This window comes from Grampus griseus (assembly GCF_964374135.1).
Source record: "Grampus griseus genome assembly, chromosome: 2".
Taxonomy (NCBI): domain Eukaryota; kingdom Metazoa; phylum Chordata; class Mammalia; order Artiodactyla; family Delphinidae; genus Grampus; species Grampus griseus.
The window spans coordinates 112,840,097-112,862,791 of record NC_139018.1 but is presented as its reverse complement, the minus strand read 5'-3'; the positions used below and the strand labels follow the sequence as shown (position 1 = coordinate 112,862,791).

Here is a 22,695-nt window from a genome sequence, read left to right as displayed (position 1 = left end):
ACATTTTCACCTTAGAAACCTAAACTCACAGGCATTTGACTCCAGGACACACACACACCAGGAGGAAAGCATCAGAGCCTGGCACGAAAGGCCTGGCGTGTGAAGATGACCTGTATACTTAAGGGTGCCACAGGGCTGTGTTCTTTTCTTTATTTTTATTTATTTATTGTTTTCGGTATGCGGGCCTCTCACTGCTGTGGCCTCTCCCGTTGCGGAGCACAGGCTCAGCGGCCATGGCTCACGGGCCCAGCCGCTCCGCGGCATGTGGGATCCTCCCAGACCGGGACACAAACCCGCTCGGACTCTCAACCGCTGCGCCACCAGGGAAGCCCGCAGGGCTGTGTTCTTAAACTGGGGCTGGGTTTAAGAGGGGAGGAGAGCGTTGTGGAGGCTCTGAGCGCCCTGAGGGATGAGACCATTCTGCATTCACGGAGGCCCCTGAGCCCGTACCGGGTGCACGGTGTGCATTTTGTTGGGGACTCCGGGACTGTATGTTCCAGTTTGGGGGTCTTCCTGACCCTGGATAGCGTCACGGACCTTCTGGGAAGGATACCAGGCTTTCTCAGGTTTCTGAGAGAGGCCTGTGGTTGCGAAAGTCGTGCTGGTAGGAAGAAATATGTGTCATAAACCTGTATTATACCGTGTCTTTGATAGGCTTAACCATTTTTTTTTCCCGTCTCACATGACAGGACAGTTGAAGTGTGAGAGGAGAAGAAAGGGAGGGGGGTGAGGAACGAGATAGTTGGGGAAAGATGATAAAGCAGAGATATGGGGGGGCGGGATAAGGAATGGTGAAGAACCAGGGAAAGCATGCTGACTTTGGATTACGGGAGCACCCGAGTAGCAGGAAGCAAGGGTTAATGGCTTGGAGGTAAATTAGTAAACGATGCCTGTCATTCCTCAGCTATCTATTTGGGCCTGGAGTTCCAAGTGTTGGGGCCTTATCTCATTGCCCTTTTAAATCCTTGATAACCATTGTTCACAGCTCTTCGACTTTTTTTCTTCCCCCTTAATTCCGAATGAGAACTTTTTCTTTCGTTTGTACTGGAAGGGTACATCTTCCCTCAGAGGCGGAAAGAGTTCTTTCCACCAGTCCTGCAACCTGGGGGCAGGGCAGGGGACTCTTCCTGCCTGGCTGGCTGGGGAGGTTTCTGTTTTAGACTCCTGCACCACCCAGCCAGGAGGTGAGGACTTTGTGACAAAGGGCCTCTACCCAGTCCCCAAACACTTCTCAGGGGAGAGCCCTCCACAGGTCCGTCCTGCTCCTGGTCTGAAACTGAGCATCCCGGCAGGCACGTGCTTTGTGAACCAGTGGTGAGATCTGCTAGGGCGGAGCGGGGCAGTTTAGTGTGTCTGGGGGTTAAGGGATGGGAGGCAATCCTCCAGCTGAGGTGCAAGCGGGGTACACGGACTATCAGACTTCCTGCCCGGGAAGAGGTCGGGCAGACTCATGGGCCTGGGAGAAGCTGCCGGTGATACCAAATGGTCTGGAATGAGGGGCTAAAAGCCTGGTGGGAAGAGAGTACCCATGGGATCGGGCAGATGGAGGTAGGGGGCGGGCCAGGGCTGATCAGTCAGGGGGTGCTTTAGCCCCTCCTTAAACCCTTACTCTGAGAAGAGAAGGGGGCCCTTCCTCAGAGGTGCCTTACCCGTGGAGAGTGCTGCAGTCCAGTGCCCATCTTGCTTTGCCTAAGAGCAGAAGTCCTCGGGCAAGACTCCGGAGGAGTTGAGGTTGATGGCCCCATCTCCTAGGCCCTCACGCTTTATCCCAGAGAATCGGTATCCCCATGAAACCAGCCCGAAATGAGGAGAAGCATTAGAGCCCCCAAAGAGCTGCCCTCCCCCTGCCACAGTTCTCCCACTGTTGGCTTGACGCTGGTCTCCGTGTCACCTGGCGCTCTGTGTGTGGCACCGGGGAGCCTAGCCTGCAGGAACTCCTGAAGGTGGCGGTGGTGGGGTATGTGTGTGGGTGGTCTTCTCTCTTAGCCTTTTCCGGTTTCTCTCTAATCTCTTACCTGGTTCTCACCCCACTTCTCAAGGGATCTCCACCTGGCTCTCCCTCGCTATACCCCTGACTAGGTCCCTGTCTTAATCCCCCTCTGGTGCTGTAGGAACATTGGGCATTTCCCAGGCCTCCAGGTGGTGGGTCTTTGATAAACCCTTTTTCATGAAGGTGCCAGTGGAATCAGAGTTGGTCTCTCAGAAGTCAGTTGGTTCTCGAAGGGGCATCCTGGGAAGTTAGGTTCAGAGCACCAGGAGCTGGGAGATGGCCTGTCCTGGTGGCTAGGAGACAGGCTTGGAAGTCATACAAACTTAGTTTTGAGTCCTAGATTAGGATCTACTGGCTGTGTGACTTGGGATAGGCCATTTCTCTCTGCGAACTTGAATTTGTAATGGGAATGGTGAGAATGCCTACCTGTTAGAGTGGTACTGCCTGATAGAACTTTCTGCAGTTGTGGAAGTGGCTATCTCATTGTCCCGTACGGTAGCCACCAGCCACATGCGGCTGTTGAGCCTTGGAATGTGGCTACTGTGACTGAGGAACTGAGTTTCAAATTGAACTTTAATTAACGTTAGCTAGCCACGCATGGCCGCTGGCTTCATGTATTGGACTGTGCGGTTATAGAGCGTGTTTTGAGGATGATGTGAAATGACGCATGCTAACTGCTTAGCACAGTACCTCCCTTGTGTGTGGGGAGACCTCAACAGGGGGTTCTCACAGCGGGACAGTCCCCGAAGTTGCCAAGGCCTGAGAGAGCGAGGACCAGCTCCTTGCTGTTACACGTGTTGTGACACTTCCCAGAGCCCTTTCTCCTTTGTGACTTGTTGATTCCACATGCCAGCCCTACAATGTGGACACCAGGAGCCCCGCCTAACAGTAGGAACACTGACGTTTCAAGAGGTTAAGTGACCCGATTGCGGTCTCCCTGTGGATCAGGGGTGGGTTCAGAACTGGTAACTCGGCTTGTTTCATTTGGACCAGTGATCTTTATCCAGAGGCCACATCAGGGTGTGGTCTTCTGTGGTCTCCACGCTGGCCCACCCTCAGACCCACCTGTACATCAAGGCTTTGATTCCAGTGTTGGGAAGTCCTCAGACAAAGCTTTTTAAGAATTCGGTGAAACATGAGTGTCAGCGACGTGTAGACTGGGGTTTCTCAACCTGGGCACCGTTGGCGTTTGGGGGCCAGATAATTCTCTGTGGTGGGGCTGTCCTGGGCTTCCCGGGATATTAAACAGCATCCCTCGCCTTTACCTCCTAATTTCCAGTAGCACCACTTCAGTTGTGACACCCAAAAATGTCTCCAGACACTGCCAGTGTCCCTGGGGGAGTAAAATCTGCCCTGGTTTAGAACCCTTGATGAGGGGGAGGAATTCTGGCTCCAGAGCCATTGTCTTGCTGTGTGACCTGGGGCAGCTGGGCCCTCTCTGGGCCTCCTTTTCTCCATCTGTGAAATGAGATGTTGAATGTGCTGATGGTTTGGGAGGGGGCCAGTCTGAGAGGGAGCCGATCGTTTAAGGAAGTCTCTAAATAACTGATCTTGATTTTTATGGCCTGTGAAATGCCACCATTCCTGCCATCCTTGTCTGGGGAAGAGAGGCCCCTCTGACCCTTTTAATCTAAGGAAGGGCCACGCGCTTGGGTTGTGGACTCAGTGATGGGGTGGGTAAAAGGGGACTGTTTTCTGCTCCTTCCCCGACACCTCATTTTCCCCTTCCCACCACCCAGGTTTCCCAGAGAGCCCCTGTCCCTAAAAAGTCACAGCGCTGACCTTACAGGGAGACTCCCAAAATTTAACGAGCCGCCTCTGCAAGGGTAATGTGACTTTTACAGCCTGTTGAGGGGCAAAGGGAGATTTGCATAATGTTCCAAGGGGGATTAGGTGGCTGGGGGTTGCCATAGCAACGCCACAGGGATGAATTGAGAATTTTCCCTCCTGGCGGGAGTTGGCCTGTGGAGTCTGGGAAGGTGGGGGAGGGGACCAGGGGGTTATCTGAGGGGAGGGAGGGAGGGATGGGGGGGGTTGGTGGGGTCTTCCGCGCCTGGGATGAATGGGCAGTGTTGGGAGAAGCTGTAATCTGAAAAGGCTTTCCCTGTTCCATCTACACAAGCAGGCTCTTTGAGGGCCATTCCCTGGAGTGGGGGTGGGAGGCAAGCAGAGTTTAATGTGTTTGGGAGCCAAGAAATTAAAGTGAACAAATATTTAAAGATTATTGGATCTTGTTAACAGGAAGCCCGGTGGATGGAAACTGAGAGTCTGAGAAAGGAAAGTCTCGAGTCTTAGAGCCAGGGAGGGACTTGGCTGTCACCTTTCCAAGTCCCTCCCTTGGAGTGGTATCCACGCCCGTGTCCCTGTAGGGTTGCCATTGAATGCTCCCCGGGACGGGGTACTCACTTGCACACAGCACCTAATTTGTTTTTGAGAGCTCTGATTATTAACTTGGACCCAAGTCTGCCTCCTTCATGCGATGGAAGCTGAGGTCCTAGCGCAAGACACACCTGGGGCGGAAATGCAGGTCTCCAGACTTTGCGTTGCCAACTCTTTCCAGGGTCAGTGGCCTAGATGCTTCCTCTGTTCTCCCACCCACGCCACTCCCCCGCTTCCTCACTCAGCGTCACCATTCCCAATTCCCTTACTCCCTAGACTCTTGGCAGAAAATGTCCAAGACTTCTGGTGGGCACAGAAAAGGAAGGCGGGATTCCTTTCAGGGGAGCACCTGGGAAGGTCATGTCACAACTCAGGGCCCCCAGACTCCCTTGCTTTTCATCTGTCCTCGCTGGGTAAGGGCAAGTGTGTTAAATCCTCTCTGCCATCTTTACTCTGTGTGAAGGGCACGGGGACCAGTGTCACAGGCTGGCCCCAACCAGCGTCCCCTTCCTTCCCCCGGGAGACAGATCCTCAGGGTCACACCAGGGCTGGGCCTTTTTTTGTTCCGAGCCCTCCCTGCATAAAGAATTCAGCAGGCTTCCTCGGAAGCATAAATATTTAATGGCGTTGTAGTTATATATAATTTGATCAATATGTCAATGCTAAAAGGGCCTTTAAGGAGGCTCACCTATCATTGAGTGATCTGTGATGTAAACCTCCCCAGCCCCTGCAGGAGCAGGGGTCATTATCTCCCGGGCTGCCAAGTGGGTCATTTACTCCCCCCTCCTTAAAGACACCGTGGAGCTGCTCTCCCCTAGAGCCAGTGCCTGGCGGGGATGGAGCAGGGCCTGGGAACCCGGCACTGGCTTTTGCTGGAGGTCTCACACCTCCCTGTCCCTGGACTTCCTTCTCTCTGGTGATAACACGTCCACTTGCTTTGTTTCCGAGCTCTGTGAGCTTGGTCTGAGGAGAAACTGCTTGGCAAGGAATTTCATCTCGTAGTCCAATAATTGAGGGCCTGTCAGTTTAGAATTGCCTAGGAGATGCAGTGGGATACTTGAAGGTAAGATTGCTCGGATGCATTGTTCTGGAATCTCCCAGTATTTGATTGCGGGGTGACTGTGGCACCTGGCTGCCACAGCTTCCTGCTTCTGCATGGCCCCCAGCCTCTCCCTGTGCCCCTGTGATGTTAATTCAAGACAGGCAGCCTCCCTTTGAACACCCCAGGACTTGAGTCAGAGAGCCAGGTAAAACCCCATCCAAATTCAAGAACCCCAGAGCAGACCAAGTGTCCACCCCAGACACACACGCTTCAAGAGGAGTCACCCAAGGCCCAGCCAGCGGTCCAGAGGTCACATGGCCTGTCGGACGCAGAGCTGGGGGGGGGAGCACCATTTCCACGGGACTTGGGGTGTAACTCACATCTCACGTAGGTATCTTTCCGTCAGCTCGTTTTTCTCGCACACGTCTACACACGGGGCTTCAGAATCACAGCACTCTGTTCTTCCCAAGACGCTGGTTGTCCCGTGAAGAAATTCTTGTTTTAGAAGTGAAACCGGGAACCTAGGAGCGGCCCTTTGGCTGCCTCATTGCTCTTACTTCCCACTAAGTGAGACACCTTGAAGAGCCCTTGCCTGGCTGTCTTCAGCTCCTTGTGAATCACGGCAAGAACCCGGACAGGAGGTGCTCGGCACCTACAGATAGGACATCACTGCTCTTGTCTGCTCTGTGACCGTTGGGTGCAGTATGGCTGATGGACACATTCGAACGGTCTGTGCCGTGAAGACTGGTCCTGGGGGCCAAGCCCAGCCAGCCCCAGCCTAGCCCACCGCCCGGCATCCATCCGTGTCTCAAGTCGGCTTGCCTCTTCTCTGCTCATCCTTTGAACTCACGTTCTGCTCTGTTTTACTGAGCTTTCTGGAGGAATCGATGTGTCACAGAGCAACTCAGGAATGTTTAGCGTTCTCAGACTCTGAAAGATGGCTCCTGGATCTTATCATTTATTCAGTCCATCCCTCTGTTTTGCAGACGACAGAATTGAAGCCCAGAGGAGGGAAGGGATTTGCCCAAAGCCATGCGGCTAGATTGGAGGCCGAGCTGGGAGGCGACGCCAGGTCATTTCTGTGTGGCTCCGGGGTCAGAACGTGCTCTTTAAAGCGGCCAGGTTCCTCCCTCTCCTCGTTTTTATTGGGCTGAGGTTAGAATGAAGTGTGCATTTTCAAGAGCTGATCGGTCCAGACCACCTGGCAGTTCAAATACTGGAGAGACGGTCTTCTGGAAGTGGCTGTCAGCTGTGACTTGAGCAGGCAGTTAAATTAAAAAAAAAAAGAGCCGAGGCCTGGCTGGGTGCTGCCGGTCAGGAGTGAGAGGTTGCTCGGGGTGTGGACCAAGGGCAGATTCCATCTCCCTTCAGTGTCGTGGGTCAAAGGCCCAACGGATGGGAACAGCAGCAAATGTGAATGCAAGGGTGTGGCTGGAGCAGTGTGCTTTGAGAAAGTTCTGGCGCCCTCCGTCTACCCCAGGATGGTTAGAGGTTCTGCTCTGATGAGATGATCGCGTGAATGGGAGTCACTAAGGCGCGTGGAGCGGACTGCTCTCTGGGAAACTACACTCGCCCCCGCCCCCCTCATCTTGTGTTCCGTCACTTACTGCCTAACAGTCTGGACGGCGACACAGGGCAGGTGTACCTCCTGCGCCTAGTTGAGAGCGCAGATTCCGGATTTCGCAGGATCTCTGTGCACGCTTCTCTCTCTGAGCGGCTGCTCTGTCTGCGTCGAGTAGCTTAGTTCCTTCTGAGGAACGATGTTTTTCCACCAGCAAAGCTGCCTTCTTTGAACCACACTTGAAAAGAAACTTTCAAAGGCGGCACCAGGCTCCCCAAACACCTTTTTCCAAAGGAAGCCGTCCTCCCGCAGCCTGGCACCCGCCGCCTCCCAGGTTCTCCTCCGAGGCTCTGACTCAAAGGCAGTGGCCTTTTGGGACCAGGATGGAGGAAGGATGAAGGTCCACCCCGTGAGCCCCAGCTGCCTTATTGATAACAGGGTGCCCCGAAGGCCAAAAGGAGCTTTCCAACGTAGGATCTAGTTCCGATTTGTGATTTGTGACCTGTCCCGATTGTTAAAAGTCACACGTCTTGATTCTTTTTTTCTTTCCTTTCTTGGAAGTGATGTTTAGAGCTTGTTTGAGTTGGATCAGATGCTGTTTTAACAGCTGCCCTAATCGGAAATGCTGTCAATTATTAACCCTGACAGTAGTTTTTCTTTGAAAAATACTTCTCTGAGCTCCCTCAAAATGTCAAAATTTGGCTTCTTGGTAGGAAGTCGGTTAGTGACGTTGCTTAATTGCCAGGCGTCAGTTTCCCCATCTGAAAACTGGAGATTGATGAGGAGTGCCTTCCCTGTAGGGCTCTTGTGAGCTCACACATGCAAAATGCTTGGAGCAGCTGGGTCGGCGGATGTTAGCCATTATTATTATCGTTGTTGTTAAGAGTGGTTCTGTCCGGTCGACTTTCTATTTGCAGGAGCTTCCACTCCTGCCGTCATCACCCTCAAAAAAATAAACATGAAAAGGAAAATCGTTTAGGGAACAGTTTTCCTGTTCATTCTTTGACGCACCAGCGTGCGCTGAGCCCGTTCTCAGGGTTGGATGGTCTATGTAGAGGAAACCGAGGCTCAATTCCTGCTCGCACATGGTGGGGAGACCAGGAGGGGAGAGCTGCTCCCCGGCAGGGGACGGTCCCAGCTGGGAAGGATGGGATCGCATGCTTTCTCCACCCCCGCTTCCTCCCAGGAAAAAAAAAAAACCCAGACACGAGGACAGGGACCAAGTGTGACACTACCCCCTTTCCTCTGCCCTCCCCCAACACCGTACAGTCCTAACTCGTGGCAGGCCAGAGTCCTTCCTGTCACTCGGGGAGGCCGCTTTTCATTAAGTCTGGGCCCCAGGAGAGAGCCTGAAGGCTGATAGCCCAGGCCTCCGGAATATTGCATATCTGTTCTGCTGGTCGTGACGTGTGGGGTTGGGAGGCAAGAACTGCTCCCTGTGGGTGGAAAGGTGAGATGAGAGGGGACTTGGTCTGAGCCCCCCACAGGGCTTCTGAGCGACCCAGCCGTGGTCACCTAGTAGCCTGGATGCCAGGCTTGAACCGGTCTTGAACCAGGCAGAGCTACGTGAAATCCCGGCAGATTTTTCCTCATAACCAGAGGATGCTGGGCTCTGGACCAGGCCGCGCAGGGGAAAGATCCCACCTGGGGGCAGCCTGTGGCCGCACGTTTGGTAAAAGATGCGGGGAGAGGGAAGGTCAGCTACTTGTCATTTTGTTCCTTTACCTCCCAAGATCTTGACACTTGACCTGTTTGCTAGAGGAAGTAAGCAACAGCCGGGACTCCTTTATAACTACCCACCCCAAAAACGGTGAGAGCTGTAGTTGCTGAGCAGGCCAGAGTGATGGGGAAGGTTCCGAGCCTGCGCCTGCCTCCCTGGCTGTAGCGGGGGCAGCAGGCAGAGCCCAGCGGGCGGCTTGTGGCTGGTCTGGCTTGACCACTGCCTCACCCTGTCGATGAAGGACTTGTGCTCCTGGTTGTAGGTCAGCGCTCCGTCCGCCACTGCCCCTCCCCCAGATGCCCCCCACAGTGGGGCAGGCCCAGATCCCTGGCCAGGGGCCACTGCAATCTGACGTCTCAAAAAATAAATGCGGGGAGGCCAGCGAGATTCTTTTGGTTCAACATTTACTGAGCACCTACTACGTACCAGGCTCTGCTATGGCAGTCATTTGAGGTAAGAAGCCTTGGACCGATGAGCTCCCTAGCAGTGAGGATGGTTTATTTCGTTTATTTCTCTTTGCTTTTTGTTTTAAATAAAACTTTCTGTTCTTATCTGGCACATAAACCTGTGACAGTTGAGTGATTATGTTGCTCTTACGGGTTTGGACTGATTTGATTGTTTCTAGAACTCCCGACGTGTACAACCCTGACTCTTATATTTTATCCCTCTTGCCCACTGTCAGTCAATTTGGGGGAAGAAAAATGAACATAAGTGAGAAAGGACCTTGTTTTGGAGTAGAACTCTTCCCACTTACCTAGATTAATAATTTATACAATAATTAGTAATCGTCCCAGGTTCCTTACAGTATGAATGACGGGCATCCAGTGGGCGGAGGCCAGGGATGCTACTAAAAACACTACAATGCCCAGAACAGCCCCATGCAACAAAGAATTATCTGGCCCCAAATGTCAATAGCATTGTTGCTGACAAACCCAGTTTGTACGACAGACTGTTATACAGTGCCCTTGCTGGAATATACCCTGAATGTGCAGATGTGGCTGTGAGTCCCATGGGGCTTAGCGAGGATGATACACCCTCTCCACCCTGGAAGTTTAGAAATGTGGGGACCGTTATTGGCACTCAGTTGGTCTAGGATATGGGGGACAGTCTTTCACACCAAAGACTTGTTTTACCCCAGATGCCCACAGTGGGCAAGACTGGCCCTATTCCTGAGAATCTAGAGTGTTCCAGGAGAGAGCGGTGATCTCTGATCCCCACCCAGGAGCCCCTGATGCCCCGGACAGGCGTTCTGAGTTGGAGCCTGCACCGCAGCCAGCAGCCCCAGGACGTGGGACCACAAAAGCCCGTCAGATTCCTGGTCCATGGCCTGTCTCTTCACAAGCCAGGGGCATCCTCATCACTCATGAGTGGCTGGGGGCTGGGGGGAGGAGGGGGTGCTGGCCCCAGGAATTCTCCTGAGGGCCAGGGTCTGTTCGTAAGCCTTCAGACAACATTACTTTTATTTTAAGTGCACGAGGATTTCTCATCCAGAGTCATTTGACATGCAGATGATCACAGATTTTTAAAGGCTGTTGTCATGGTTTTGTCTCTGAAAGATGGCTATGTGCTGATGAGAGCCTTGAAGCCAGCTCTGGGACCTCAGTCCTGGTGGCCTTGGGATTCAGAAGGAGATAAGAGAAGCAATTCTGAGACTTGTCTGTCTGGTCCTCGGCCTTCCTGTCTGGATTCAGTTAACCATTTAGCCCCACTGTTTTTTTCTTTTTTTTTTTTCTAAACCATTCTTCATCTGAGATGGTTTCACATGGAACACGGGTGGCAGAATCAGTTGATGTTTTTCTGAATGTGATCTTTTCTGGAGGGTTAGCAGTGGGGCAGAGAATTGTTTCTGTGGTCAACTTAGATGAAGGGCTAGGGATCCAATCAGTTACATCCCGAGCATCATGTTAGAGAAGGCAGTGCTTTATGCCCCCCAAAAGGAAGCGTCGACGGTGGGATTTCAGGCTGGGCAGCACATATAAGGGTGAGGGATCGGTCTGGTGGGAGACAGGCAGCAGTGGAAAGTGGAGGGCGAGGGAGACCCTTTAAGACACATACCGCCGGGTGTGAGGCTGGCCCCAGGGAACACTTTGGCACATGCAGCTGGGCGTCTTCCATCACCTCCTGATTTGTCTGGGAGCCCGAGAGCCTGGCTTGCTGTTGCCCTTGGGGCCACACGGCACAGCAGTTCCTTCTCACCACACTGCATTTCCCTCTTGTTTGTGATGGGTTTCACCACAGTGGGCGGTGTGGAGGTGGTTCTTGTTTCGTTTTGCGTTGTTTTGATTAGGGCTTCCATCCAGAGGAGGCGAACTGGATACTCTGAACCAAACACAGAGACCACCTCTGATAGGAAATTGGAGCTCCCTGAAATGTAGGCAGCCCGGTTGGAGGGAGTTGGAAGAGATTGCTTCACGCTGTGGATTTAGCGAGGCCTCCTGGCAGGAGGCCCACCGAGGGTGGACGGATGGAGCCCGTCGGGGGTCTGCGGTTTGGGGGGAAGCTTGTCCTTCCACCGTCTGACATTTTGGCGACTTGATTTATTGGCCTGAGCCTCACGCAGTCTCTTTTCCTTTGCAGACAGAGATCGCGAAGAGACTGAACACGATTTTAGCACAGATCATGCCTTTCCTGTCACAAGAGGTAAGCCCTTCTTTTACTGTGCCCTCCGTTTCTTGCAGAGCAGCCCAGTGGCTGCCTAGGTCTCACCGGAGCCCCAGCCCCTGTCCGTTCACGTGGACTGAAGTTGACAGCCTGGGGCTTTACAGAAGCTCCTCTGGCACATCAGAGGGCCCACTTGCTCCTTCAGTGGAACCTGTTCTCTGCCCTTGCCTGAGCCCCGAGAGGAGGGTCCTGGCCTGTGGAGGGGCTAACAGTGGGCAGTGGGTACCGCTGTGCCTCCCCCACCGCCGGCCCTACCCCATCCCAACCAGCATTCCCAGCCTCTGCTTCCCCGTGCCCCAGCTTCCACACCTGGAGACATCTAAGAGCAAGGCAGCCTGGCCAGTTAGCACCAAGGGCCAGACCCTGCAAGGAGAACTACTACCCAAAGGGGACCCCAGCCCCCAGGACAGAGTGTCCTCATCAGAGCATGACCAAGTCAGTCACATCATCTTCTAAGCACACTTTTGCAAGAGACTCCCGCCTGAGGCAGGGCTGGACCAGTGGGCAGTAGGAGAAAAGCATCTGCAAGGAGGCCCCGTGGTGCAGGGCAGATGGGTGGGCTGCCCGAGAGGGGCCCCTTTCCATCCAGCAGAGCTCACTCCAGCCTGGGGCAGGCCTGCCCGCCAGGCCCCCGTCAGTGGCTTAGACCACCCTCGCTCCCTCCGGGATTCCTGGGTCTCTTGAGTCGCAGTAGTGACCCATACGTGATTGAATTCATGTAAAAACAGGATATAGTGATGTCCTAGGAGCTTGCAACCCATTAGGGGAGACAGCTGCCTATGAAGCAGGTTTCACCTCAAGGCTGAAGGGAATGAATGCACTAAAAAAAAATGTTTTTTTTAAATAGACTCTATTCTTTATAGTTTGAGGTTCACAGCAAAACTGAGTGCAAGGTACAGAGACGTCCCCTAGCCTTCCCCACCATCAACATCCCACACCAGAGTAACTGATGAACCTACATCGACACATTATCACCCAATTCCCAGCTTATAACGTTGTGCCGTTTTTTTGTTGTTGTTCGTTTTCTATTTAGATAGATGCAGGGTGAGTATCTGTAGATACACGTACTTTTCCTCTGAACCCTTTGGGTGTGAGTTGCAAACACCCTGACAGCTCACAGCACTCACTGCTCCAGCTGCCTCTCCTAACAGGACACCCTCCTACGGGACTGCACCGTTGTCACCACATTTAGGAAATGAATAATCATTCAGTAGCATCTTCTAATATCCAGCCTGGATGTTAGTTTGGGGACTTACGCCTGGAAGGAAGTTTTTTTTTGTCTCAAATGCCTGGAAGGAAGTTTTTTTTCTGCGTGGCGGAGGGAGACGGTCGACAAATAGCCCTCTTTGGGCTCTTTTATATTTTAACTTAAAACTCCGGGAAGTGTGGATTACAGAAGTAATAGGCACCCGTTGAGAGGGGTTTAAAGGGTCCCCCGTCCTCCCTGTGTCCTGCTTTGGTCGGTGGACCTCCTCTGCCTCCTGTGTCACCACCTGTCCCCTACCCCCGTGCCTCCGTGGTGGGTCGGGGAAGGCGGCCGCCTCTAACCCACACCCGCTCCCTCCAGCACCAGCAGCAGGTGGCGCAGGCGGTGGAGCGAGCCAAGCAGGTCACCATGACGGAGCTGAACGCCATCATCGGGGTACGTGGACTCCCCAGTCTGCCTCTCACCGTGTGTATAGCCCTTTTATTCCTCTCACTTACCATAACCAGAGATGGACCCTGACCTTAGCTGGCCTCAAAGAATGGCAGCCCCAGGGCTCCGGCCTCTCCCAGCATCTCATGGGCTTGGACCCGCCTAGAGATCTCCCCCTGTGGCTCCCCGGTTGCCTCTCACTCCCCAAGTTAAAGCGGTGCCCGACAAGACCCGATCCGCCTCGAAATTCATCAACCCCATCCTTTCCCGGCTTTCGGTATCTCCAGCATTGAGCGGGGGGTGGACTCTGGGATCACCTTGGAGGCCAACCTGGTTTCTCCCACCTCCCCAGGGGCCTGTCCCCTCACTGGCAAAGGTCTACCCTTCTTTGGCCACCTGGGATCAGAACTGTCTCTGCTGTACTGTGATGTGAAACGTGCTGTGGCATTTGGGGCTGGGCCTTGCTGTCCCATGCGCTGAGCTGCCTGGCGGAGTCTTCATCCTGGGCCCATGTCAGGTCCAGCCAGGGCCCCTGGCTAGGTCTCCCTGATGTTCTAGAAGTCCCGTCTCACCCGGGAACAGGAAAAGATAATGCAGAGTGCTTCGTGAGGCCTACTTCTGGTCTGGCCCCTCAGTGAAAGGAGGAAGCCCGATCTCTCCCCTTTAGTGCTCCTACCTGGCTTACATCTTTAGTGCGTTTGTGGGATTCACGCAGCATCTTCCTCCTGCTTGCTGCTCTGGTATGAGGCTGCTAAAGGATATTTAAGACAAGCATCTGAGGAGAAACAGGTTTTTTAAGGGGACTTTGGGCAAGACTCTTAGCCTCAGGATGCACCTGTCCACCTTTGGTCCCTAAAATGAACAGGGTGGGTGAGATCACTGCTTCCCATCCACAGATGGCTGAGTCCAGGTCCCCAACGGAGCTTCTGAGCAATACATTCTAGGGCACTCACCCCAGAGTTCTTTTCCATAGGTTTGGGGTGGACCCGGAAATCTGTGTTTCTGAAGTTTTCTAGATCATTCGGAAGGGTAGTCAGGCTTGGGAAGCAGTGGACTGGTTGGCTGAGGTCCCTCTAGCCCTCTGATGGGTCCTCATTCCTCCGCTTGTTCTTAAGTACGGTCATTATTTCAAGGTGGAACTGAAGGCCTAGGATGTTCTGCTTGGTGGGTTGATGATGACTCTGGGCTCTTCATTCTGGGGCAGAAACCTGGAGACCTGTGTTCTAGTTAAGCCTCTTCCCCAGGTGACCTCAGGCAGTCCCATCTCTTCCTCGGGCCTTAGTTTCTGCGTCTGTTACAGGAGGGGGTGGACCAGCTCATCTCTTTGGGCCAGGAACGCCGGGAGGGTGGGCTTTTGGAGAGACAGAGTGATGCTGGCGGGTACTGATCCTCCCACACAGTATTGGGACCCCGTGATGGTTACTGGGTTCTGTCCTTCCGGTCTGAGTCCCGTGGCAGCTGCTGAGAGCTGCTGGAGGACGGCCAGGGCGGGAGTATTAGCCTGGTCTGAATCCTGACAGTGTTGAGGGGGGAGGAGCAGAGAGGAGGCCAGAAAGGGGAACGGGAGTGACTGGTCACTGCTTTTAGCCAGTGAGCTTGGGAGGCAGAGCCCCCGGCAGGGAAATCATAATATGGTAAAATTCGAAGTCTCCTTGGAAACCATCTTATTAGCCCAGGGTTCTTCAGCCTCAAGACTCGTGAACTTTGAGGCCACATACTTTGTGAGGATGTGCAGGAGGATGTTCAGCAGCAGCTCTGGCCTCCACCCACGGGATGCCAGTGGCACCCTCCCACACACAGCTGTGACACCCCAGAACGTCTCCAGACATTGCCAGATGTCCCGGCAGGGGGCAGGGGCAGTGCACGAAATGGCCCGTGGTAGAGAACCACTGATCCAGCCGACGCCCTTGCTTTACAGAGACGGGGAGTGACTCACAGATGGTCACACACGGTCCAGGAGCAACACCAGGCCAGAGGCCCCGGGCTGGCTTTCGGCTTAGGGCTCTTCCCCCCGCCACCTCCCGTCCAGTCCGGCCCCGGTGTGGCGCCCGTGTCCTCCTCAGTGGCCAGTTCACAGCGTGGGGGCTTTGCTGAGAGTGGCAGATGAGGGCTCGGGGTGGGAAGTGCGTTCTCTGATACTTCTCCTCTCTCAGAGCCTCTTCCCTATCCGCTTTCCAGGCCCAGCCTTCCCATCCCTCCGTGGCCGCAGTGGAGTCCCTTCTCCCCCACTGTCTCCCCCCACCCCCAACTTTGGAATTAAAATCCTCTTATGAAATTTTTTTTTTTTTTTAAGTTCTAAGAGAAGAGTGGAATTGGGGGAAGAAGCGCTGCTTGGATTAGCTCCACTTCCTTCAAGGAGTATTTAGGAAGCTACACGTTAGGCCAAGGCAGCTAGAGGCAGATACTGGAATTCAATTAAAGCCAACGAGTGGGGCCTGTGACCCCCATTTTCGAGGTAATTGCTTCTCCGGCTCTGAGTGAATGCGGCCGTCTCCCTGTCATTAAGAAGGCAGCCGTCTAATCAGTGCGCCTGACAGAGCCTCACAAGGCAGGAATTACGGACGGCTGAGGATGGCTCGCCGAGCCGGGGCATCCTGTGAGGGAGGAAGGAGAGGGACAGCGGGCTTGCGGCCGGGCTGACTCGGGAGAGCGATGGGAGGAGGGTGGCAGGGGGCCGGGAGGGCTGATGGCCAGAGGGCAGGAGTCCTGCCCCAGCAGGAAAGGGCGGTGAAGGGGAGGACCCAGAAGCCTTGTGGCTACCCACGTGGTACTGTCCGATTTGCCCCTCTTGGGGGAGAAGTAGCCCAGCCCCCTGGTCTGGGAGTTAGCGGGGGCTTTGGGCAAGTCACTTCATTCCTCTGGCCTGTTTTCCCCATTTGTGAAAAGATGGAAAAGGGCTGGGCAAGTTTCCTTTGACGTGCCCTTTTCAGTCAGTCATCTGGGGCTCTCCTGGGCATGGGGTGGAAGGATTCTGGGTTCACATCTTGGCTCATTTCAGAGAGAGATGAGAGGTCAGGTAGACACATCTGGCACGGGCATACCTGCAGCTAGCGGTGTGTGTTTATCACGTGAATTAGAGTATTTCCAGGGCCTCCCCTCCAGGTGAGAGAGGCCAGAATCCAGCGTCAGCTTGGTGTGAGGGGAGAGGGGACAGAGGGGCTGACGGAAGCCCAGGCTTGCTGGCCCAGTCCGCCCACCACACACAGGGCCACTGGGAACTCAAGTGACCGTCTGGGGAAGGCAGGCCTGAAGGTGTGTGTCTGTTCGCCAGGGCCTGCCAGGACCCAGTTACTGCAGACCTGTTACACACCCTTTTTTCTTGGGTCCAAGTTATTGGGGGATCGTTGGAGGGTCAAAAGGTTCCTGAGCGTGAGGGGTGAAATATTGTCCTTTGGCCAGCAGCTTGCACAAGCAGATTAAAGACCCCGTGAGCCGAAGTTACCCACCATCTTCAGAACTCGTGTTTTAGTTTGCTCCGTGCTAGTCCAAGGTCACTGAACCTGGCAGGTGGCGGGGCATGTACCTCACTGGCCCCACTGACGATCTGGTCTGCATTCCCTTGGAAATTATTCGTGGAAGATACAAGTGTTGGCTTGATTGGTTTTTTTTTTTCATTTTTTTATATTGGAGTATAGTTGATTAACAACGTGTTAATTTCAGGCATACAGCAGAGTGATTCAGTTGTACGTATACATGTATCCACTCTCTTTCAGATTCTTTTCCCATTAGGTTATTACAGAATAGTGAGCAGAGTTCCCTGTGCTGTACAGTAGGTCCCTGTTGGTGCTTACTTATTTTTTTTTTAAATTGGGTGAGCGGGGTGAGGAAGGGGGAGGTTTTCGCTTGTTACAAACTACACTGGGTATTTTGAAGCCGGTACTGAGGTTCTCGCGTTCCCTCCAGGACGCCGACGAGCTGGGCTCAGTTGACTGGGAGAAGGATGGTGCGGCGAGCGGGCCTTAGAATGAACGCATCTGTTTCTCTCAGCCAGGGGGCCGTGGTAGAGAGAAGTCGTGCTGGGTTTGCGTCCTGGCTCTGGTTACTTTGGCTTAGCGGAGTTCCTTCACCTCCCCCTGAGCCTGTTCCCGTCTCTGAAATGGGGATAACGGGGTTGTTGTGAGCTCTCCAAGCTATAACAGAGCATGAAGGCACAATTCAGCCTGGAGCTGGGGGGCCACCTCCGTGGGCAGGAAGTGGAGGGCAGGGCGTCTGCATCTTATGCAGTTAGGACTCTGTCTGGAGGTCCTTGGTGGGTCTCAGCCCTGGAAATGCTTAGACAACTTCACTAGGTTTAACCCAAATCATGAACCTGAGAAGCGAAGCGTTAAATCAGGTTGCAGAGGCATGAAGCGTGGTGTGCACAGTCCAGTTACACAGACTCGGCCAGCGCGGGCCTCCCTGACAGCCTCCCGTGTAAGTGGCCGTACTTTCGGAGCCCGGGAACTGGGCATGTGGCACACGTGAGGACAGGGACACGCGTCTGCCCCATGGGACGTGTTTTTTGACAGGTTGCTGTCCCAGTGTGAAATGTTAAAGGTGGGAGGAGGGCGTGCTCACGAGGGGGCTTGCCTCCAGACGCCCCACCCCTCTTTTGGGGTTGCGGGGTGGGTGGTTGACTTCCTTTCCTATGGTGGACGGAGAAATCCTGGTCTTGGAGGGAATGGTGGAAGCCAGGGACAGGCTGCTGCAGAGTGGTGAAGCCCAGTTCCCTCCTCAGACGGTGGACTTGATCCCATTTGTCCCCAGTTGAAAACGCTGTCACCCTCCCACTCGGATGTCACTGTGTTTCTGCACATCGCCCTCTGAAGTCACAGATATGTCACAGGGATAGAAATGCAGCCTGAGGATGGCTGTACCCTGCCTGCAACACGGGGACGGAGAGACAGGTGGATCACTGCCAGCCGGCTCCCCCTGCCCCGCTGCGGCAAAGACTTTATCTCACCCTTTATCACAACCAGGACTGTTGTTAGCAGACCCTTGGCCCAACAAGCCCTGGCGTCTGTCCTCGCCCCAGGAGAGGAGCCTGGGAGGAGGTCGGCTCTCTGTCCCTGCTTCCTGGAGCCTGCTGGGCCGTTCCCGACGATACCTTCCAGCCACCCAGAGCAGACCTCAGGGGAGTTTCTGGCTGTGCAGGGGGTGCTCTTGTATTTGAAGATGAGAAGTACATGGAAGCTGCCTTTCCTCTGTTGCAAAGAAGAGACACTCCTGCTTGACGGGCCACAGCTGAAAACCAACCTGTCCGTCTGGGAAGCTCAGCAGCTTTGAAAGCCACTGTCTTCCAAACAGCCACTGCAACTACAGCCTTTGTTCCAAGTTTCTGATGCTGGTTCACTGGTTCGTGTTTTGGGAAGCAGGATGCGCCACTGATGCCCCTCTTCCCAACCAAGAGGAGGCTTGGATCTGGGCAGGTGGATGGCTTTTGGACAGAGCCACTCTGCTGACTTACTTCCCAGCCTCTCTGTGTAAACCCTTTTCCAACATTTTCATTTATTCACCCAGCAGATGTGTATTGGGCAAACATGCCAGGCCCCACCCGAGGTGCTGGGATGGATAAAACAAGGTCCTTTCTTCCTGGAGCCCACGAGTTGCCAAGATCAGAGAAAGATGCAGTTCTATTTGTGGTCCACTCATAGTTTTTGCTAATGTTTGTTGAACACCTACTTTGCCTTCACATGTAGTTACGCACGTGATCCTTGTACAACCTGAAGAGATGGGCTGCATTCTGATCCCCACTTTGCAGATGTGGAAACTGAGGCTGAGAGAGGTCCACTGTTGTCTAAGTTCTTAGTACTGATAAGAGATCGAGCGGGACATCTTCCTTAGTCTGTCTGGCTCCAGAGTCTGAGCTGTCATAACTCTCAGAAAGGAGGAACCTGTTCTGACCCGGATGATGGGGAGGGCTTCCAGGGGGCCCTTCGGCTTCGCTTCTGCTCTGGCGTCTCGAGGCAGATCTGGGGTCAGGCTGCAACCTGGACCAGTGCCCACCGGCGGCTTCCGTAAACTGCCCACCAAGAGATGTCCTAGGTCTGGAGCAATGGCCGTGGGTCCCAGCCTTTCTCCCCAAACTGAGAAATGAGCTCTCTGGGGCCAGGAGTGTGGTGTGACTGGGGGTGCCATTAATTTGGGGGTGCACCAGGTTGGCGGTTGGCGGCTTAGTTGGGGAAGAGTGGGGCTCTTAATCCCTGACCTCAAACACACTCATTGCCTCTCGGAGCCTCACGTCTGTCCAGAGCCGTGGGCCTGCATTGTGTGTTGTTGTCTGTTCATCAGTGGCCTGAGAGCCACGGTTCACACTGACAGGCGAGCTCGTCACATCTTAGCTCTTTGTCACCCCCACCAACTCTCCCTGCTTTGGGGAGGAGGGTCTTTTAGGCACATTCTTTGGCTGACGTCGGTGGGTGACAGATTTGAGTTCAGATACCACACTAGGGGTGAGACTTGGCTAGTTACTGGCTGCCCCCTCCGGCCCCTAGGTGCCAGTTTGCCATCTGTAAAATGGGCCTTCTGGCCCATTCTGCCAGGTAGTTGGAAGGGTCAGAGAAAATATTTGGAAAGGGCCCAGGCATTGATTCAGGCATTCAGTAAATTTCTGTTCCCTCCTGTTGTGCTCGTTGAGAAGAAAGATGTATGTGTACCCAAGGGCCCAGCCATTCCTAAGACATATTTCAGTCCCTATGAAGTATTCAGCCGTGGCGTAGCGTGCCCCACAGTGCCCGTGGTTCTTGACGCAATCTTGGGAATGATAAAGGGCGCTTTGTCTTGGCTGCTGGGGGAGCGCAAGGGGAAGGGGGAAAAGACCCTGAGGCTAGTGCCAAGTGGAATCCTTAATTAGGGATTGTTACCCTTGCTATTGATAATAAGTGACTTAATGCACGACTAGATTTTGGAAGGGGAGGGAGCCTTGGAAGGGCCTCTGGGAAACGTTTAGCTATTGTTATGAGATCACTTAGTGAGTAACCTGCCTGAGGTCACCCAGCTAGTGAGTGCCAGGATTTGAATCCTGGTCTGTCTTGATTCCAAAGCCCCCACTCCTCCTGTTACCCTGTTCTCCACTCTGATGTCCGGTGACGTCGGCTCTCATTCCACTGGCCCCAAACTCCTCTCGATCTCGGTACTCCTCTGCCGTGTCCTGCCTCCGCTTTGTAAGACAGGCTTGGAGTTCCTCAGGATTAGGGAGTCTTCCCCAGGGTACGGGCTCAGGGTGGGAAGCGCCGGCTGCTGACGTTTGCAGGCATGCAAGCATGAGCAAAACTGTGGCCGTCGGGAGCGTAAAAGTGGATCGCCCTCAACGGAGAGGGAGCCCCGACGACTGGCTTTTAAACGCATGCTGTATTTATCTTGGGCTTGGAGACATGCGTTGAGAAGTTCTGTCCTGAGACTGGGGTTGGAGAGGAGGTGGAGCGTTTGCCATCATAGATCTTGTGTCTCAATTGCGGTCCATTACCAGACTTCCTCCAGCATGACAGCATGTGTGGCCTGAGCTGGGGGCAGAGGTACGGGGGGCACGTGCCCCCGGCACTTCCTGGAGGAGCGAGAGGGCTGGCCCAGCCTCCCCGGCCCTCCCCGCTCAGCCGCGCTCACCACCAACTTCATTACAGCAACAGCAGCTCCAGGCGCAGCACCTCTCCCACGCCACGCACGGCCCCCCGGTGCAGCTGCCGCCCCACCCGTCAGGCCTCCAGCCTCCAGGGATCCCCCCGGTGACGGGGAGCAGCTCAGGGCTGCTGGCGCTTGGTGCCCTGGGCAGCCAGGCCCACCTGTCGGTGAAGGACGAGAAGAACCACCATGAACTGGATCACAGAGGTGCGGCCCGGGGCAGGGGCGGAGGGCAGCGTGCAGGGCTGGGGGCAGAGGTTTCGGAGGCCCCTCTGTGAACAGACACAGCAAATGCTGTCACCCTAGGACCAGGAGTTAGCAAAAGGCTTGGGGCCATCTATTAAGATCCTGGTACATGGAAACTGGAGCCCCATCCCCCAGGCCACCCCCCAATCCCTGATGTGTACCTTCTCTTCTTTGCCCTGGAAGACATCTTGTCCTTTCTTCCTGGAATACCTTCCCATCTTCCTAGCCACACCCTGTCCACCCTCCAAGGGCCAGCCCCAGTCCCACCCCTGCAGGATGCCCTCCTGGCCAAGCTGAGGGTCTCTTTTCAAATTCCCATAAGAGTTCAAGAGTTGGGGGTCCCAAGACGGAGCCCTTTGTTACCGTTCTTCTGTTTCCTACCCTGGAAAGTGTTTTATCCTCACCAGGATCCTTAGTCCTCTGAGGACAGAGACCACGTCCTTTGAAAAAGATACCCAGTTGGCGCTCAAGTAAAGCCTCATTAGGGGACTGTCTTTAAGTAGAGGTGGTGGTGACACTGCTGCAGGGAGATGATTGGGAAGACTGGGAATGAGAACGTTCTCTACCCTTAACCCAGCCTGTCCCGCGAAGACCCCTGAAGCTGCGCTGCGAAGGGCCTTGGGAGGGGGCCTAGTTTGATCGGGAAAGGAGAGGGCCTGACTTCCTAGCAGACCCTTTGCAAAGATTGCCACCTTGTGTGGTCTGCCCTTAGATATTAGTCTTATAGCTTTATTGAGATACAGTCGACACATGCTATCCTGTTTAAGGTGTACCATGTGATGGTTTGATTTGCCCTTACTTACTGGGGCACATGGCCAACGTGTTATGAGCCGGCCCTGGGCACGGGGGGCTTGGAGTGTTACCATCCTGCCTGGGCCGGGGCCATGGGGCGGTAGGAGCAGGTCGTGGGAACCAGAGACTAAGTTTTTTTGCCCCTGCAGTAGGATGGTCCTCCTGGCAGAGGAAGAGGGCCTCCCCACAACAGACAGGAGGATCAGGGAGCTAGTGCTTGGCTGGGCAAATAATCAGAGGCCTCAGCTTCCTGGGGCGTCTTGGTAAAGAAACAGAGAAGAGTATTAATTAAAAAACAACACCCAACACCGGGCTTCCCTGGTGGCGCAGTGGTTGAGGGTCCGCCTGCCGATGCAGGGGACACGGGTTCGTGCCCCGGTCCGGGAGGATCCCACATGCCGCGGAGCGGCTGGGCCCGTGAGCCTTGGCCGCTGAGCCTGCGCGTCCAGAGCCTGTGCTCCACAACGGGAGAGGCCACAACAGTGAGAGGCCCGCATACAGCAAAACACCACCACCAAAATACCACTCCGATAATTCCTTTAAAAAACAAAAAAATAACAATAATGTTCTCAACTCCCAGATCCCATGGCTATTTTGCGTAGCACGATCCTTCCCAAGTTTACGGCTTTAAAAACTGCTGACCAGTAATCTTGGTGCCCTTCTCCGCATGTCAGGGAGAGCTAGGCCACAGATCCCCCGCTGCTGCCCCGCCGGGGCCTGGTGGCCGAGTGAAGCATTGGGATTGGGGCGGTTAATTTCCAAACTGAGAGACGTCACCTAATGGCCCTACCTTGGCTGACCCGCGGTGACTCAGAGCCAGGCCGCTGCTCGTTTTAAAACCCGTGAACTAGCAAAGCATAAAAGGCAACCGGACGATACTGACCTTGCTTTCTTTTTTGTTTCTTTGTCTTGGGGGACCTGACCCTCCTCCTGTCCTGGCCTTCTGTCCCCAAAGAGAGAGAATCCAGCACGGTAAGTCCAGCACTCTGGAACCTGTTGCGGGGGGGGGGGGGTTGGGTGCTGGGGGAGGGTCAGCCCTAACCCTGTGTGGGCTCCTGGGAGGAGGGTGTTG

At 54.4% G+C, this 22,695-nt stretch overlaps 1 protein-coding gene across 2 annotated transcripts in view; it reads left to right on the top strand.

Annotated features, from left to right (window-relative positions):
* TLE3 (TLE family member 3, transcriptional corepressor) overlaps positions 1–22,695 on the top strand; it is a 47,587-nt gene that overhangs the window by 9,311 nt on the left and 15,581 nt on the right. For both annotated transcript variants that reach the window (XM_082648068.1, XM_082648067.1), the window contains exons 5-8: positions 11,270–11,332; positions 12,921–12,995; positions 20,588–20,792; positions 22,579–22,595. In XM_082648068.1, the coding sequence (XP_082504194.1) occupies positions 11,270–11,332; positions 12,921–12,995; positions 20,588–20,792; positions 22,579–22,595 (360 nt within the window). The remainder of the gene's footprint in view (positions 1–11,269; positions 11,333–12,920; positions 12,996–20,587; positions 20,793–22,578; positions 22,596–22,695) is intronic.